The following is a 17,924-nucleotide window of genomic DNA, read 5'->3' as shown; positions in this document are numbered from 1 at the left end:
ATCAGGAGGACCTGAGTTCAAATATGGCCTCATCCACTTAATAATTACCTAGTTGTGTGACCTTGGGCAAGACACAGCCCCATTGCTATAAATAAATTATTAAAAAATTTAAAAAAAGAAAATGGGAATATATTTTAGGGTGCCAGACATACAAAAATAACTATTTGTGTTTGATAGTGCTTGCCTATAGTAAATAGTTGGAATGATGTTAAGAGGAAGAGTATAAATCAGAAAAATTATAGGATCCAGTGAGGAAAGTACTTATAAATTTGGGAGAGTGAATTTAGAGAAAGCATTGCTTGTGCCCCAGAAAGAAGACTATATATGAGACTTGAGGAAGAGTGTATGAGTTGGGCTAAATTAAGATTGAAAGAACTAGGTATGTATATGTACACACATACACACACACATATGTATAATGGAGTTTTTGTATATTTTACCCTTATTGTGACCAGGCTGACCACAGTTGTGGACTTTTGACATCCTATGGGTTGGAGTTTTAGCAAGAGAATTTCTCAAATGAAAGGAGCTGACTTGAGCAAAAAAGAAAGTATACAGGATTTGAAGCTTTTGGGAATTTGGAAAAATGTCACTGTATGAGATTTATTGAAGGTGGAGGGTTTATTCATTAGACCATTTCTTTTAATTTTTTTTTCCCAAGGCAATGGGGTTAAGTGACTTGCCCAAGGCCATACAGCTAGGTAATTATTAAGTGTGTGAGACCGGATTTGAACTCAGACACTCCTGACTCCAGAGCCGGTGCTCTATCCACTATGCCACCTAGCGCCCCCATTAGACCATTTTTAAAGGTTAATAAATAATTTTCCTCCTTTGCCTTCTTCCTTAAACCCTTTTAATTCTTTTCTAAGTTTTACCTTCACTTTGAAGTGTTTCTGAAAATTTTCCCCATTCATTGTTTTTGGATCTTATGAAGTTTAACTTAGTTATTTGAAATAGGAAGAAGTAGAATACTGTTTACTTCATTTTGACCTTGGTATAGTTGCTCCATATTCTTTATTATATTAAGGCTCTTTTTGGTAAGTTTTAAGTTTCATGTGTGGATTTTAAACTATTTTGCTTCTTTACAGTGTTTTAATTGTTATAAGAATTGCTATTCCCCTTATCTTTCTGGGCAATCAGATCTATTAGCAAATGATTTTATTTTATTTTTAAGTAGCATTTTTTATATTTTTAAGTTGTAAGTATTTTGGTTGATAAAGTTGTGCTCTGATACTTCATTGAAGCATGGAGGTGACACTGGTTTCCTGAAGGTAATGAGAACAAGGTAGTAAATCTCTCTATTGACTACCAACCTGAAAGGCTAAGAGTTTGACCCAGCAACAGACTTCATTTACCATTTGAACACTAACTTATTTATTCAGAAAAATTCATTAACTGAAGTTTATAAAGTTCATTTGATAAACTTATTTAGCTGTTACAGCTCTTGAAGAATAAGGCATGTTAGGGTTGTAATCTGATCTGTATATTACTTAATATACTGTATATTACTCATACAAATGAAATCACAAGTCTTTAAAATTAATTCTTTATTCAAAGACTATGCTAGATGCTGGTTCTTTGGGCCACTGCCATTTCTGTTTCATACTTTTAGACTAGAGTCATTTTTGTCCAAACTTTACCTAAAATATATCTCTAGAATTTATTTCCCATTGACATTCATAAACCTCAATATATCCTTTAAGATTTTCCTAGTGGACATCACTACACTGAATAGAACAAACATTTATTAAATACCTACTTTATATAACATACTATGCTAAAAGCCAGGGATACAAAATTAAAATGAAGCAATTCCTGCCTTCAAGGTGCATGTTACACTTAGGGGAATACAATATATACATAGATACATGGTAAATGAAATGGAATTTGGAAAAAGAGAGCTTTAATTTGGGAAATCTGTGAAGATTTTTTTGAGGAGGTAATGCTTGAAAAAAAAAGATTCTCACTGAAATGGTGCACTCTTGAGAATGTTTATTTAAATCTGTGGAAGTTAGAGATGGAATGTGAATTTCAGGGAACAACTAGTCCAGTCTGGCTAGAATGTAGGGAAATAATATAATTTAGAAAGTTTGAAGTCATGGTTCATAAAAGTATCTTTTCACTCCAAGGAGAGTATTTAAAGAATATCATTTTTAAAGTAGACAGGCTTATTGGATATTTTGTGTTGAAAGATGAGGAATTTTACAAGTTATATTTTATTCTGAACAAATTTTTTTTTTTAGGTTTTTGCAAGGCAAATGGGGTTAAGTGGCTTGCCCAAGGCCACACAGCTAGGTAATTATTAAGTGTCTGAGACTGGATTTGAACCCAGGTACTCCTGAGTCCAGGGCTGGTGCTTTATCCACTGCGCCACCTAACCGCCCCTCTGAACAAATTTTTAAAAATTAAATTCTCAATTTTGGAAGTTTGGTAAGAGGACATAAAGATATGTAAGAAATATCTCACCATCCAAGAGTTTACATTGTAGTCAGAGGGATAACTCTTAACTCATGAAATCTTTTTTATACTCTATAAATCAATATAATAAATGTTGAGAGTGAGGGATTACTCTTATCTGTTAGTATCAAGGAAGACTTTCTTCTTCTTTTTATTAGTCTTATTTTCTTCTTTAGAGATGAATTTAGAGATGATTGCTTATGAAAATGTTCCTAGTCTTTTATTCTTACAAGATAGGTGAAACAACTAGAAAGATCTGGTTTTTTTATGTTTTGATTCAGATGTTTCTGAATTCCATGGATTTTTATGTTTATTTAACGGATTCCTTTTGTCCAATGCTGTTTGTCCAGTTTAACATGTATAAAAAAGTTTCTCTTAGCTTTGAAAATCAGGAGCATAGATTTTAGATATTATATTCTTACAGGTGCTGGTTTTTTTTTCAGACTGAACTTAGATGTCAGCAAAATAATATAAAACTAGAAGATCCCATAAAGTATTAGATCTGTAAGTATGTATTTTAATATAATTTTAAATGCATGAATATAATTATTATATTTCTTGATTTTTCTAATTACATGAACAGTAGTTTTCAACAGTCTTTATCACATTTTTCACCCTCCCTCTCTTCCCTCACCCCTTATCAGAAAGGTATGTATTATAGGCTCTACATCTAAATCTAGTTATTTTAATGTTACTTTTTTTTTTAGTTTTTTTGCAAGGCAATGGGGTTAAGTGGCTTGTCCAAGGCCACACGGCTAGGTAATTATTAAGTGTCTTGAGGCCAGATTTGAACTCAGGTACTCCTGACTCCAAGACCAGTGCTCTATCTGTGCCATCTAGCCACCCCATTTAATGTTACTTTTCAAAAATTTTTATTTTATTTTTTCTAATTACATGTAAAGATAGTTTTCAGTATTCATTTTTTTAGGTTTTTTGCAAGGCAAATGGGATTAAGTGGCTTGGCCAAGGCCACACAGCTAGAAATTGTCTGAGGCCAGATTTGAACTCAGGTACTCCTGATTCCACTAGCCACCTATTCATTTTTTGTAAGATTTTGAGTTCCACATTCTTCTCCCTCTTTTCCTTCCCTCCATCTTCCCCATGACATCAAGTCTTCTGATATAGGTTTTACACATAGAATCATGTTAAACAGTTTTCCACATTAGTTATACTTTGAAAGAACAATCAGAACAAAAGGGAAAAACCCGTGAGAAAGAAAAAAAAAGAAAAAACTTTAAAAATGAAAATAGTATTCTGTGGTCTGAAATTTAGACTCTATAATTCTTTCTCTGGATGCAGATGGCATTTTCTATCACAAATCTTTTGGAATTTTGGAATATGGTCCTTAATCACTGTATTGCTGAGAAGAGCAAAGTCTATCTTGATCATCATACATTGCTGCTGTTAATGTTTATAATATTCTCTTGGTTCTGTTCACCCCACTCAACATCAATTCATATAAATATTTCCAGGTTTTTTCCCTGAAATCTGCTTTCCTGAAATCTGCCTGCTCATGATTTCTTTCTTTTTTTCATTTGAAATTTTATTTAATTTTTACAACTACATGCTAAGTCAATTCTTAACCTCCATCCACTTAAAAGTCCATGAGCTCCACACTTTTCCCCCGTCCTTTCTTCCCTCCCTACTCCCCATGTAGACAAACAACCTGGCAAAAGTTTTTGCATATGTACAGTCATGTTTAACATAACTCCATATTGGTCATGCTAGAAAGATTAACAAGAACCAAGGAGGGGAAAAACATGAGAAAGAAGGAAAGACACAAAAGAGTTGGGTTTTTTTTGAAAAAGTGAATTATAGTATGATTTACTCTGCACTCAAAATCCATAGTCCTTTTCCTGGATGTGAATGGCAGTTTCCTCAAACAGAATTGTTCCCAAACACAGAACTGCATCCAATATAGTCAATCATTCCACAATGCTGTTGTTAATGTGTACAATGTTCTAGTTCTGCTCACCTCACTCAGCATCAGCCCATGCAAGTCCCTACATGTTTTTCTAAAGTCCTGCAACCCATGATTTCCCACAGAATAACAATACTCCATAACATTCATATACTATAACCTATTTAGCCAGTCCCCAATTAATAAGCATCCTCTCACTTTCCAATTCTCTGCCAGTACAAAAAACTGCTCATGATTCATTACAGACCAATAGTATTCCATCACATCCATATACCATAGTTTATTCAGCAATTTCCCAATTGATGGGTGTCCCATCAATTGTCAGTTCTTTGTCACTACTATAAGAACTGCTATAGAACCTATAGAACATAATACACACTAACATACATCATAACATACATACAACATGATCATCTATGATGGATTTGTTTATTTCATCAGTACAATGATCAAAGACAATTCTAGAAGACTCATGATAGAAAATACCATCTATATACAGAAAAGAAGCTGTGGACTTTAAATCAAGACCAAAGCTTACTCTCTTCAATTTTTAATAATTGTCTTATGTATTATGTCAATTTTTTCTCTCTCTAGTTTTTTCTTTCATTTGGAATTGATTCTTCTTTCAACATGATCAATATAGATCTTTGTTTAGTATGGTTATAAATGTAGAGCTTATATTAAGTTGCTTTCTGTCAGGGAGGAGGGAAGGAGAAAAATATAAAACTCAAAACCTTGCAAAATGATTGGTTAAAACTATTGTTGCATATGGTTGGATAAACATAAATAAAATATTAAAATTTTAAAAAGCTGCTATAAACATTTTTTGTATGTGTCTTTTTTCCTTTTTTATGATCTCTTTGGGATACAGACCTAGTAATGCTATGCACAGTTTTATAGCCCTTTATAGGCAATAGGCATAAATTGCTCTCCAGAATGGTTGGATCAGTTTATAACTGTACCAACAGTACATTAGTGTCCCAGTTTTCCCACATTCCTTTCAAGATTTCTAATTTTCATTTTTTTGTAACATTAGCTAATCTGACAGGAGTGAGATGGTACCTGAGAGTTATTTTAATTTGCATTTCTATAATCAGTAATGATTTAGAACATTTTTCATATTTCTGTAGATATTTTATTTCTTCATTTGAAAACAGTGTGCTCATATCCTTTCACCATTAATCAATTGGGGAATGACTTGTATTCTTTTTTTTTTTTTTTAACTGTGATTAGGAAGACTTTCTTTTTTCTTTCTTTTTTTTTTTTTGCAAGGCAATGGGGTTAAGTGGCTTGCCCAAGGCCACACAGTTAGGTAATTATTAAGTGTCTGAGGCTGGACATAAACTCAGGTCCTCCTGACTCTAGGGCTGGTGCTCTATTCACTGTGCCACCTAACTGCCCCTGAAATTCTTTATCAGACTTTCTGGCTGTAAAAATTGTGTCCTAGCTTTCTGCATTTCTTCTAATCTTGGCCGCATTGATCTATTTGTGCAACCATTTTTTGATTTAATGTAATCAAAATTATCCATTTTGTATTTTATAATGTTCTCTGTCTCTTGTTGGTCATTAAACTCCTTCTTCATAGATCTGATAGATAAACTATTTCTTATTCTCCTAATTGACTTATGGTATAATCCCTTATGTCTAAAACCTGAACCTATTTAGACTTTATCTTGGCTAAAGTATATAGAATGTGAGATGTTGCTCTATGCCTGATTTCTGCATTTTCCTAGCATTTTTTGTCATATAGTGAGTTCTTAACCCAAATTTGTCAAATTTGGATTCATCAAAAAGAAGTTATTCTTTGTGGAATTCTTAGGAATACAGAGGAAAAAATATTTCACTTGCAGTCCATTTGATCTTTTATCTAAATGGTTGGATCCTTATACCAAATAAAACGTCATACAAATAGAAATGAACAGTCATCAGCTTTTCAGTATAAGAGTACTGAAGTATATGCTAGTATGCAAAAATTTAACATGATTGCTATATTTCCCCTCTGTTTATCCTCATCCTAAAAGATCAAGAATAATTTATCAGTTGATCAATTTAGGAAGCCTTATGCTAATTGGGTTTGAATCATTATTGTTAACAGACATTGTTCTCAAAATTTTTATTTGTTTTTATATAAACCCCTAATATTAAGTGAGTTTTTTAAAGTCAGCAGTATAAAAGTCAGTTGCTTCTTCATTGAAATAACTTGAATTCTTCTTATACACAGAAAGATATTGCATCAGTAATTATCTCATAAATCCTATCTATCTATCTATCTATCTATCTATCTATCTATCTATCCATCTATCTATCTATCTATTTATTTATTGCAAGGTAGTGGGTTTAAATGACTTGCCGAAGGCTCACACAGCTAAGTATTAAGTGTCTGAGGCTGTACTTGAACTTGGGTCCTCCTGACTCCAGGGCTGGTGCTTTATCCACTGTGCCACCTAGCTGCTCCAATAAGTCCTTTTTTTTAGACTTTGAATTTATAATAAACTTTTTTTTTTGCAAGGCAAATGGGGTTAAGTGGCTTGCGCAAGGCTACACAGCTAGGTAATTAAGTGTCTGAGATCAGATTTGAACCTAGGCACTCCAGACTCCCAAGGCTGGTGCTTTATCCACTACGCCACCTAGGCGCCCCTGAACTTATAATAAACTTAAGGAGCACAAAAGACCCAATTTATCTGAAATATCTTGTTTTGCTGTTATTCACATTCACAAAAGTGTTAGTTAAAAAAAAGAAAATTTATAAAAGGATAATTTCAGATGAATTTAAAAGGATGGGAATTCATAGGAAAGAAATTAACACTGAGAACTATGCAAGGCATAGTAAGGCACTCCACATGTGTAAAGCACTCCAACTCTTAGAGCTCATTTCTTCATCTATGAAATGAGGATAATGATAATTAGGTTGTCAACTTGAGAGAGCTAAACTTTAAAACTTGTTTAGAAAACTTGATTGTGAATGAGGAAAGCTAAGGAAGGCTAGCTAATGAAGATAGTACAGTCAAAATGTAGTTTTTCCATTAGAGAGGAGACTGAATATTTGAAGGAAGAGTAATAAACTTGTTTCTAAATGCTAAGTATCAAGATTTGTACAGTTTTTGTAATGATTTTAGGGAGAAAATTGTGATTCTGAGCTTTTGAAGTCAAAAGATCATGATGAACTTAATGGATGCAAGGATAAAAACATTTAGCCATATTATGTGATAGAAGTACCCATTTATATGACTAGTTCTAAACCCATTAAAATTAAGACATTTCTAGCCAATTTCAACCTTTTATCCTTTTTTCTTAAAAATTAATTCAGTACGGAAAAAGAAATAAATTTAAAGAAAAGGTAGACTACATATGGGACCTTTATAAGTACTAGGAAGAGGAAACTTTGACAATAAATCAGAAATGAATTAGATTTAGTATTACTCAGGTCAGGGGAGAGATACTGGGGATAACTGTGATGATGTAAGGAAACAAAAGATATCAATAAAAAACTTATTTAAAAAAAGAAATGAATTTGAAATTATGTAATTCCAGACTTTAATCTACGATCAAATTTGATTTTAATGATTGGGTATTGACAGTTTTTATCCTATTTTTTTAAAAATACTAGTTTCACAAAGTAAAGACTGACAGATTGCTTTCTGTGGGGGGTTGGGGGGAGGGAAGTAAGATGGGGAAAAATTGTAAAACTCAAAATCTTTAAAGAAAGAAATAAAATAAAATGCTAGTTTCATTTGGATCGCAGTAAACTTAACTAAGAAAATTTTAGACTGAAAAAGTTTTATATCTTTTTATAGACTTGATTCCTTTTGTCAAGACTTAAGGAACAGACAAATCATCCTAAGAGTGAAACTGAAAATTTGGAAAAGATGATTCGAAGTAGATCTAAAAGTCCTCGACGTACTGCTCTACCTGCCAGGGTACATTTGGTATTTTTTGATATATTAATTTAGAATGCAAAAAAAAGTCTTTGAACTTTGATTTTGATTCTGCAGTAAGTGTTTGGAGCATGATTCATAGTACCCTTGATTGTGGAATAAATACAAAAGAACACATGTGTTCTACCTTGTGAAAGTAAGCAAAAAGTAGTCAGATGAATGGGAACAATTTGAGAAAGTACATATATTTTTTAAAAGTTTGGATATTTTAGGGGTAGCTATCATATTTAGATTAAGGCCACATGCTCCCACCATTATTGGAGTACTGAAGGAGTATTTAATTTGTAAATAGGTTATCCTGGATTCAAATCCCTCCTCAGACATATAGTCATTGGGTAAGGCATTCCAGACATAAGTCATTGGGTAAGGCATTCCAACTCTTAGAGCCCATTTCTTCATCTATGAAATGAGGATAATGATAATTAGGTTGCCAACTTGAGAGAGCTAAACTTTAAAACTTGTTTAGAAAGCTTGATTGTGAATGAGGAAAGCTAGGAAAGGCTAGCTAATGAAGACAGTATAGTCAAAGTGTAGTTTTTCCATTAGAGAGGAGACTATAAGTATTTGAAGGAAGAGTAATAAACTTGTTTCCTAATCGCTAAGTGTCAAAATTTGTAAAATTTTTGTAATGATTTTAGGGAACAAATTGTGATTCTGAGCATTTGAAGTCAAAAGATCGTGATGAACTTAAGTGTATGTTGGAAAAATATGAGCGTCACTTGGCTGAAATTCAGGGTAACGTCAAGGTTCTCACATCTGAAAGAGACAACGCCTTTCTTCTTTATGAACAGGTAATTATATTTATATGTGAGAAAAAATCTAATGAGTAATTTATCTAGATGTAAAAGGTGTCTCTTTTCCCCACTAAATTCTAAACATGTGATTTTTAAAAACATCAAACTAATGAAAGATTGCAAAAATTCTATAAGATCTTTTTTTATTTTTTTAAGGTTTTTTCAAGGGAAATGGGGTTAAGTGGCTTGCCCAAGGCCACACAGCTAGGTAATTATTAAGTGTTTGAGACCGGATTTGAACCCAGGTACTCCTGACTCCAGGGCCGGTGCTTTATCCACTGTGCCACCTAGCTGCCCCCTATAAGATCTTCTTAATAAAATCTTATTTTTAAAAATGCTTTATCATTTGGAATAAGGGTTTTTTTTTTTTACATATAAGTATATCATTTTAGGAAAGAGTAGTGGATGCTTTAAAGTAATGGACCTGGATAACTCAAGGGTAGAAATGTTAGATTACTTGAAATAGTAAAGTTCTGAAGCCACCTTGAAGGACAGATAATTACTTTGTATACTCCCACATGTTGCTGAGTAGGCTTATCCTTTTAAGACACAGCTCAACAGTTTCTGCATGAAGCCTTTCCTGACCTTTCTAATTGTGCTAGTGTCTTTCTTTTCTGTAGTATTTAACCACTTTATGTGTATGCAAGCATATATTTATGCTGTATGTGTTTCTATATGTATTTGTTTCCTCATTAGACTGTAAGCTCAATATAAGCAAGGATCATTCCATTATTTTTGCACTTTTATCTGCTGCACACAGGAAAATTCTAGCATATAAATACTTCGTGATCAGTTGAACAAGGGCTCATAAGAATACATTTGTCTGAACTCTTAAAAATCTGATGAAAAGGGCTTTAAGTAAAAGGAAAGGGTAGAAGATAACTATACATATAACCCACCAAGATACCTTATTGCCTAGAAAGTAACTATAATGTAGGAAGAAGGGAGCTTTGAAATATACAAAATCTCACAAGAAACAAAGTCCAACAAAGGAACTGATAACAAAATATATATCTTTAGAGATCTGTGTGCATATATGGTCAACAAGCAAAATATGAATGCTTCAGAATCTACTATAAAGAAGAAAATTTCACCTAATTGATGCTGTTGAGGCTTAGTAAGATGAGAGTCATGACAGAATTAGATAAGGTAGGTTATGAGATGACATATATTAAAACAATTTGTTTATTTGAGGAAATCTCGGAATCAAAGGGAGAAAATATGGGAGAGAGTATTGTAGAGAATACTCATGAAAATCAATGAATATAGAGAAATGATAATCATTAAAGTTTTCTAGAGAGACTACCTGGAAAGAAAGAGGAAGTTGATGAAAGGGTTTTTGTTTTTCTGTGTTTGACATATTTACATATTAGTTATATTGTAAAGGAGGAATTAGAATTAAAGGGAAAGAAAAAAAACATGAGAAAGGAAGGAAAAACATGGAAATTTTGAAAAAGTGAACACAGAATACCTTCAGACTTTGTTTTTTCCCCCTCTGGATATCCATAGAAGTTCTCTCAAGATTGTCCTTTATCTCTGAACTGCTAAGAAGAGCTGTATCCATCATAGTTGATTATCTCACATTGTTGTTGATAATGTATATAACATTTGTTTGATTCTGCTCCCTTCACTCAACATCAGTTCATGTAATGCTTTCCATGCTTCTATAACCACTCATGATCTCTCTCTCTCTCTCTCTCTCTCTCTCTCTCTCTCTCTCAAAATTTTGTTTCTTTAAGGCAATAGGGTTAAGTGACTTGCCCAAGGTCTCACACATCTAGGTAATTTTATTAAGTGTCTGAGGCTGGATTTAACTCAGGTCCTCTTGACTCCAGGGCTGGTGCTCCATCCATTGTGCTACCTAGCTGCCCCCCACACTAATGATCTCTTAAGAATAATAGTACTCCATAACATGCATACACCATAACTTATTCAGGCACCCCCAGGTGTTGGGCATCCCCTCAGTTTTCAATGCAGATGAAGAATTTCAGGAAACAAAAAATTTTTCATGACATAGTCATGATGGAGACATACATACTTATTTGGACTCTATGCTGAAAGCAGAACAGCGTATGCTTTCTTGACTTACCTTTATTCTTCAAAAAAAAAAAATATTATCAGGAGCGGCTAGGTGGCGTAGTGGATAAAGCACCGGCCTTGGGGTCAGGAGTACCTGGGTTCAAATCCGGTCTCAGACACTTAATAATTACCTAGCTGTGTGGCCTTGGGCAAGCCACTTAACCCCATTTGCCTTGGAAAAACCTAAAAAAAAAAGTTTTATCAGACCAGAGGAAATTCAATTCTTGATGGGATTTTCTTTTTTTTTTAGGGTTTTTTTTTTTTTGAGACCAGATTTGAACCCAGGTACTCCTGACTCCAAGGCCGGTGCTTTATCCATTACACCATCTAGCCGCTCCTCTTGGTGGGATTTTCACCAACCAGGAGGTGATAATTGCTGGGGTAGAAAGAATGAAATTTTAACAGAGAGTGATTATTCTATCTTAGAATTCTTATGAGGAAATGAAAGCTGGAAATAGGTAAATGTACATTGTAGATCTTGGAAGAACAGATTTTTTGGGGGAGAGGGAACATTTTTTTCCTTTTAAAGATTTTATTTTGAGTTTTACAATTTTTCCCCCAATCTTACTTCCCTCCCCCTACCCCCCACAGAAGGCAATTTGCCAGTCTTTACATTGTTTCCATGGTATACATTGCTCCAAATTGAATGTGATGAGAAAGAAATCATATCCTTAAGGAAGAAAAATAAAGTAATAAGAGATAGCAAGATTATATAAGATCAGTTTTTTTTTTCTAAATTAAAGGTAATAGTCCTTGCTCTTTGTTCATACTCCACAATTCTTTCTCCGGATACAGATGGTATTCTTCATCTCAAATAGCCCCAAATTGTGCCTGGTTGTTGCACTAATGGAATTAGCAAGTCCATCAAGGTTGATCATCATCCTCATGTTGCTGTTAGGGTGTACAATGTTTTTCTGGTTCTGCGCATCTTGTTCAGCATCAGTTCATGGATATTGCTTTTTATTCTAAAGAACAGTCCATTTATTCCTACAATCTCTAGTGTTTTTAGTAGGAATGGGTAATGTATTTTGTCAAAAGCTTTTTCAGCATCTATTGATATAATCATATTGTTTCTGATAGGTTTGTTATTGATATAATTAATCATACTAACAGTTTTCCTAATATTGAACCAACCTGCATTCCTGGGATAAATCCTACTTGATCATAATGTATTATCCTAGGGATAACTTGTTGTAATCATTTTGCCAAGATTTTATTTAAGATTTTTGCATCTATATTCATCAGGGAGATAGGTCTATAATTTTCTTTCTCTGTTTTAACTTTTCCTGGTTTAGGTATCAGCATCATATTGGTGTCATAGAGCTAGGCAGAGTTCCAGGAAGAAAGGGTTCACAGACAGTTAGATTTCTGTAGACTAAAATTTTTCAAAGGAAGTAATGGTGAGCAAAATTCTGAAGACAGAAAATAATAGGAGAAACAGGAGAAGCATTTAGATGGAGGAATGTCCAGAGTGCTGTATTTGGAATCGGGAAGATATGAATTCAAATATCCCCCTCAGTATTTAATAACTATGTGACTATGGACAAGTCTATTAGCTTATCTAAGTCTCAGCTTCCATCTCTGTAAAATGAGGGAACTGAAATTCAGTCTTCTCAGGTTCCTTTTAGATCTAAATCTATGATCTTTGGAGGAGAGTTAATTAAAAAGAAAACTGATGTGAATTAGGAAGTAACTCACCAGTTCACAAAGATTTTTTTCATACCCTTCTTATGTATTTATTTATTTTCCAATGACATACAAAGATAGTTTTCAGCCTCCATATTTTTCCACCACCCTTACTTCCTACTCCCCTCCTCATGGCAGCAAACAATTTGATTCACATAGAATTTTTTTTAGCTTTTTTTTTGCAAGGCAATGGGGTTAAGTGGCTTGCCCAAGGTCACACAGCTAGGCAATTATTAAGTGTCTCAGGTTGGGTTTGAACTCAGGTCCTCCTGATTCCAGGGCCAGTGCTCTATCTACTGTGCCACCTAACCACCCCCACATAGATTTTTAAAAGACATGCCCAGAAAATGGAGGCAAGTACAGAAGAATGAATATGATCTTTTTTTTTTTGGTTAATTCCCTTTTCTCATCAAATCATGGCATAGTGCTAACCCTGAGAATTAATTGGGGCTGCTGAGAACATCTACAGACAAGATAAGTTTGAGTTTCTTTTGCCATATTGAGTAAAATTTCAAAGAGGGAATAGAATAATTTCTTAGGTGGAGTTAGGCCTGTGAGACAAATGAAAAAGAAAAATCACAGCCCTTAAAAATCTTATTTCAGGGGTGGCTAGGTGGCATAGTGGATAAAGCACCGGCCTTGGAGTCAGGAGTACCTGGGTTCAAATCCGGTCTCAGACACTTAATAATTACCTAGCTGTGTGGCCTTGGGCAAGCCACTTAACCCCGTTTGCCTTGAAAAAACGTAAAAAACAAAACAAAAATATTATTTTAATTCTGTTTTCTCTGGACAATGATCTAGGTGGTACAGTGGATAGAGCACTGGCCCTGGAGTCAGGAGGACCTGAGTTCAAGTCAGACCTCAGATACTTAATTACTTAGCTGTGTGACTTTTGGCATGTCATTTAACCCCATTGCCTTAAATATGGATCATAGTGAGTTGACACCCAAGATAATTAGGGAAGGAATAAGGGAGTACCTAGTGGCCTTTGATTATTCCTCCAAATTAAAAAAATTCATTACTGGGCATGGAAAGACTAGAGAATTGTGATTGCTGAAAGAAAACTGAAGATGCTGCCAGAAAGGGGAAAGGCAGTTGTACTACTTCACCAAAAAAGGATAAAAAAGAATGGAATCTGCCAACATAACATCTAGGAATAGGGAAAAGATAGTCTCAATGAACCTTGCCCTGGTCAGACCTGAGATCCATATTTTAGGAAGTACTTGGATAAGTTAGAGATGGTGGCAACTTTGATGATGTCCTTTCTATGAGAATTGATTGATACCTGTTCAACATGGCTGCCCAGTGAAGGCAGGTAGATTGAATCTCCCACTCTAATCTAGCAAAAATCTGAGAATTGCCCCCAGAAGAAGAAATCAAGAAATTGCAGTAAATTGTTCTACAAACCTCACAAAAAGTCAGCCAGCTCACTGGGAGTAAGAAAAGAGGCTACAAGCCAAGCCAAACCAGGAATAGGCACACAGACTAGCAGTGTGACTAGAGACCAACCATAGGTGCATGCATTCTGCACTATGTTTTCATTTGCAGCAAGAGCAGAAGATTGCCCTGAAAAAGCTCAAGGGTGGTCAGAGGTCTCAGGGGAGGAACCTTGCAAACCATCAGGAATAGCAGTGAGCTGGGTAGGTATGATAGTGCTCAAACTGAGACAACTCAGAGTTGGGAGAGAGAGGGGATAACAAGGGCAGAAAGGGCCTACTCCTAGCATCTGCTGGAGATTAGGACAGGAACCCAGATGACCAAAGATGAGACTAAGGGGAACTCTGCCTCACCTAGCAAAAATACAGCAGACAGCAGAGCCTTAATTTGCTACAAAGCCCCATTTAAGGATGGCTTAGACTGGTATAAAAAATTATTGTAGATCTAGAAATGCCCTAAAAATTAACGTCAAAGGAGAAAGTAATGCCATAATGTAAAAAGATTGAAAGATGAAATAAAAGAATGATATGAGTACTCAGGAAAAAATGAAGAGATTTTAAAAAATGAAATAAAAGCTTTGGAGAAAAGAATTGTTAAAAAGAATAAATAGAACAGAACAGAAAATTGTAACTATCATCTAAGTAAGTGGATCCCCCCCTTGAAATGAGACTAGACCAAAGAGAAATAGGGTATTCATGACAGTGATTAGTGGCAGGTATGTGGCTCATTAGAGTCCTGGGTCTAGAGTCAGGAAGACCAGAATTTCCATTCAGCCTTAGAATCTTGATTAGCTGAATGACCTGGAGTAAGTTCATTTCTTTCTACCTCCTGCTTTTCATGTTACAGCAAGAAACAGTAGGACAAAATCAAATTATTGGAAAATTAGAAGAAAATATAAGATTCCTGGTTATAAAAAAACAACTGATAAGAAAAACAGCTCAGAGATAATTTTGAAATTATTTGACTACTTGAAGACCATTAAAAAATAACCTGGACATTATTTCAAGCAAATATAGATAAATTTATAAATAATTATAGCTAATGTTTCTATAGTATTGATTGTATGCTAGGCATTGTGCTAGTCACTTTAAACGAATGATCTCCTTTGATCTTCACAGCAACATTTTACAGTTAAGGAAATCGAGACAGGCAGAGATAAAAATGACTTACTCAGATTCACACCGTTAGTGAGTGTCAGAGGACAGATTTAAGTCGAGTCTTTCTGATTTTACACCCAACATTATAGCCACTCACCACCACCAGCAGACTAATTTGATCATATTAAAACCTCAAAAAAACTATGTATAATCCTCAGGGAAGAAAAAAGTGTATCGTAAATGAACTGGAGATCTTTCAGACATTTCTTATGAAATCACCAGAGCCGAATAGAAAATTTTAACAGTCAAGAGAATCCTAGAAAGGTAAATTTATTTGAATATTTGAGGAGGTATTAAAATGATGGAAGGAAAGAGAGACAGATTTAAAAGTTATTTTGAGGGGCGGCTAGGTGGCGCAGTGAATAGAGCACCGGCCTTGGAGTCAGGAGTACCTGGGTTCAAATGTGACCTCGGACACTTAATAATCACCTAGCTGTGTGGCCTTGGGCAAGCCACTTAACCCCATTGCCTTGAAAAATCTTAAAAAAAAAGATATTTTGAGTGTTAAAAGAAAAAGAATTTGGGGTGAGTTGGTCATGGTCTCAAGATTTTAAGAAGGGAAAGAGGAGTACTCACTTCGGCAGTGCATATACTAAAATTGGAATGATACAGAGATTAGCATGGTGGCCCCTGTGCAAGGATGACATGTAAATTCGTGAAGCATACCATATTTTTGTAAAGACCAACAAATTGCTTTCTGTGGGGGGGGGTGGGGGAGGGAAGTAAGATTGGGGGAAAATTGCAAAACAAATTAAATCTTTAATAAAAAAATAAAAAAATTTTAAAAAATTTTAAAAAAGCATGGAAAGAGAAAGGAGGGTAAAAGGAATACACTAGTATACAAAGAGAAGGAAAGGGTGAAACTTGCTATTTCTTACATCTGGAGTATATGAAAAGAAGAATTTATTAATATGGAAGAAGGATGGGAAGACCATGAATCAGTTGAACCTCATTCTTAATTTGAACTGGATAAGGTAATGAAACACACACAGATACACACATGCATAATTTGGTGTATTTAACAGGAAGGCAACTCAGGGTTAGGGGAAGTGTAAGGGGGAAGAGCAGTTGAAAATTCAACAACTTTCTTGATTCTCAAGGGAAATTTTTTTAAGAAAGATTTTATTTATTTTGAGTTTTATAATTTTTCCCCCATTCTTGCTTTCCTCCTCCACCCCCACAGAAGGCATTATTTTAGTTTTACATTGATTCCATGTTATACATTTCATCTCAGTTGAATGTGATGACAGAGAAATAATCAATCTTTAAGGAAGAAAAATAAAGTCTGAGATAGTAAAATTACTTAATACTATAATGGTTTATTTTTTCTAATTTGAAGGTAATAGTCTTTGGTCTTTGTTCAAAGTTCACAATTCTTTCACTGGATACAGATAGTATTTTCCATTTCAGATGGCCCAAAATTGTTCCTGGTTGTTGCCCTGCAGGGATGAACAAGTCCATCAAGGTTCATCATCACCCCCATATTGCTGTTAGGGTGGATAATGTTTTTCTGGTTCTACTCATCTTGCTCAGCATCAGTTCATGCAAATCCTTCCAGGCTTCCCTGAATTCCCATCCCTCCTGGTTTCTAGTAGAACAGTAGTGTTCCATCACATACATATACCACAGTTTGTCAAGCCATTCCCCAATTGAAGGACATTCACTTAATTTCCAGTTCTTTGCCACCACGAGTAGGGCTGCTATGAATATTTTTGTACAAGTGATGGTTTTACCCTTTTTTCATAATCTCTTCAGGGTATAGACCCAGTAGTGATATTGCAGTGTTAAAGGGTATGCACATTTTTGTTGCCTTTTGGGCATAATCCCAAATTGCTCTCTAGACAGGTTGAATGAGTTCACAGCTCCACCAACAATGTATGTGTCCCAGATTTCCTGCATCCCTTCCAACATTGATCATTGTCCTTTCTGGACATATTGGCCAGTCTGAGATCAAGGGAAAAATTTTAAAATGTATGGAATAGATTCAAGAGGAAACAGTCAAGGCTACTTTTAAAAGTAACATGTAGAATTATATACTTAAAAAAAATAAATAGCATGAATGAAATGGAGAATGTGGCTTCACATAGAATTCCTTTTTGTATTTTCTGCATGTGAGACATGCTCTTTTTTGGTATTTAAGAGTAAAAAATTTGTTTTAAAGTATTAGTTGAAGACCAAGATGCTCAGTGTGAAATAGAGAAACCTTTGTGGTATGAGGAAGAAGGTGAGGTCTGTGCCTAAGAAAGATGAATGAGATGAGTTTATTTTTGTTTTGACTTAGCCCAAAGAACAAGGTTAGGCATAGTGGGTAGGATTACAAAGAGATAAATTTATACTTGATTTCAGGATATACTTCAATAACAATTAGCTCCTTCCATATTTAGAAAAGCTTTCTTCCTGTGTATAAGAGATGTTCAATAAAAATCTAGATTATATGGGCCGCATATGGACCTCAGAG

The 17,924-nt window shown here is 34.6% G+C and overlaps 1 protein-coding gene and 1 non-coding gene across 16 annotated transcripts in view; both read left to right on the top strand.

Annotated features, from left to right (window-relative positions):
* The window catches only part of TSGA10 (testis specific 10), a 152,764-nt gene that overhangs the window by 29,646 nt on the left and 105,194 nt on the right, over positions 1-17,924 (top strand). For 11 of the 15 annotated variants that reach the window (XM_074213766.1, XM_074213762.1, XM_074213760.1 and 8 more), the window contains 3 exons: positions 2,901-2,961; positions 8,173-8,295; positions 8,952-9,104. The exons of 1 other annotated variant lie outside the window; for it this stretch is intronic. In XM_074213766.1, coding sequence (XP_074069867.1) covers positions 8,995-9,104 — 110 coding nt within the window. In that variant the 5' untranslated portion in view covers positions 2,901-2,961; positions 8,173-8,295; positions 8,952-8,994. The remainder of the gene's footprint in view (positions 1-2,900; positions 2,962-8,172; positions 8,296-8,951; positions 9,105-17,924) is intronic. 3 more of the 15 variants (XM_074213768.1, XM_074213767.1, XM_074213764.1) reach the window with 2 other exon arrangements.
* Positions 16,035-16,141, top strand: LOC141510471 (U6 spliceosomal RNA). The gene has a single exon (XR_012474956.1). It is a non-coding gene; the product is annotated as a U6 spliceosomal RNA (small nuclear RNA).

The sequence above is a fragment of the Macrotis lagotis genome, chromosome 1 (assembly GCF_037893015.1).
Source record: "Macrotis lagotis isolate mMagLag1 chromosome 1, bilby.v1.9.chrom.fasta, whole genome shotgun sequence".
NCBI lineage: Eukaryota > Metazoa > Chordata > Mammalia > Peramelemorphia > Peramelidae > Macrotis > Macrotis lagotis.
Note: the sequence above shows the minus strand (reverse complement) of the source record. Positions and strands in the feature narration are given on the sequence as shown.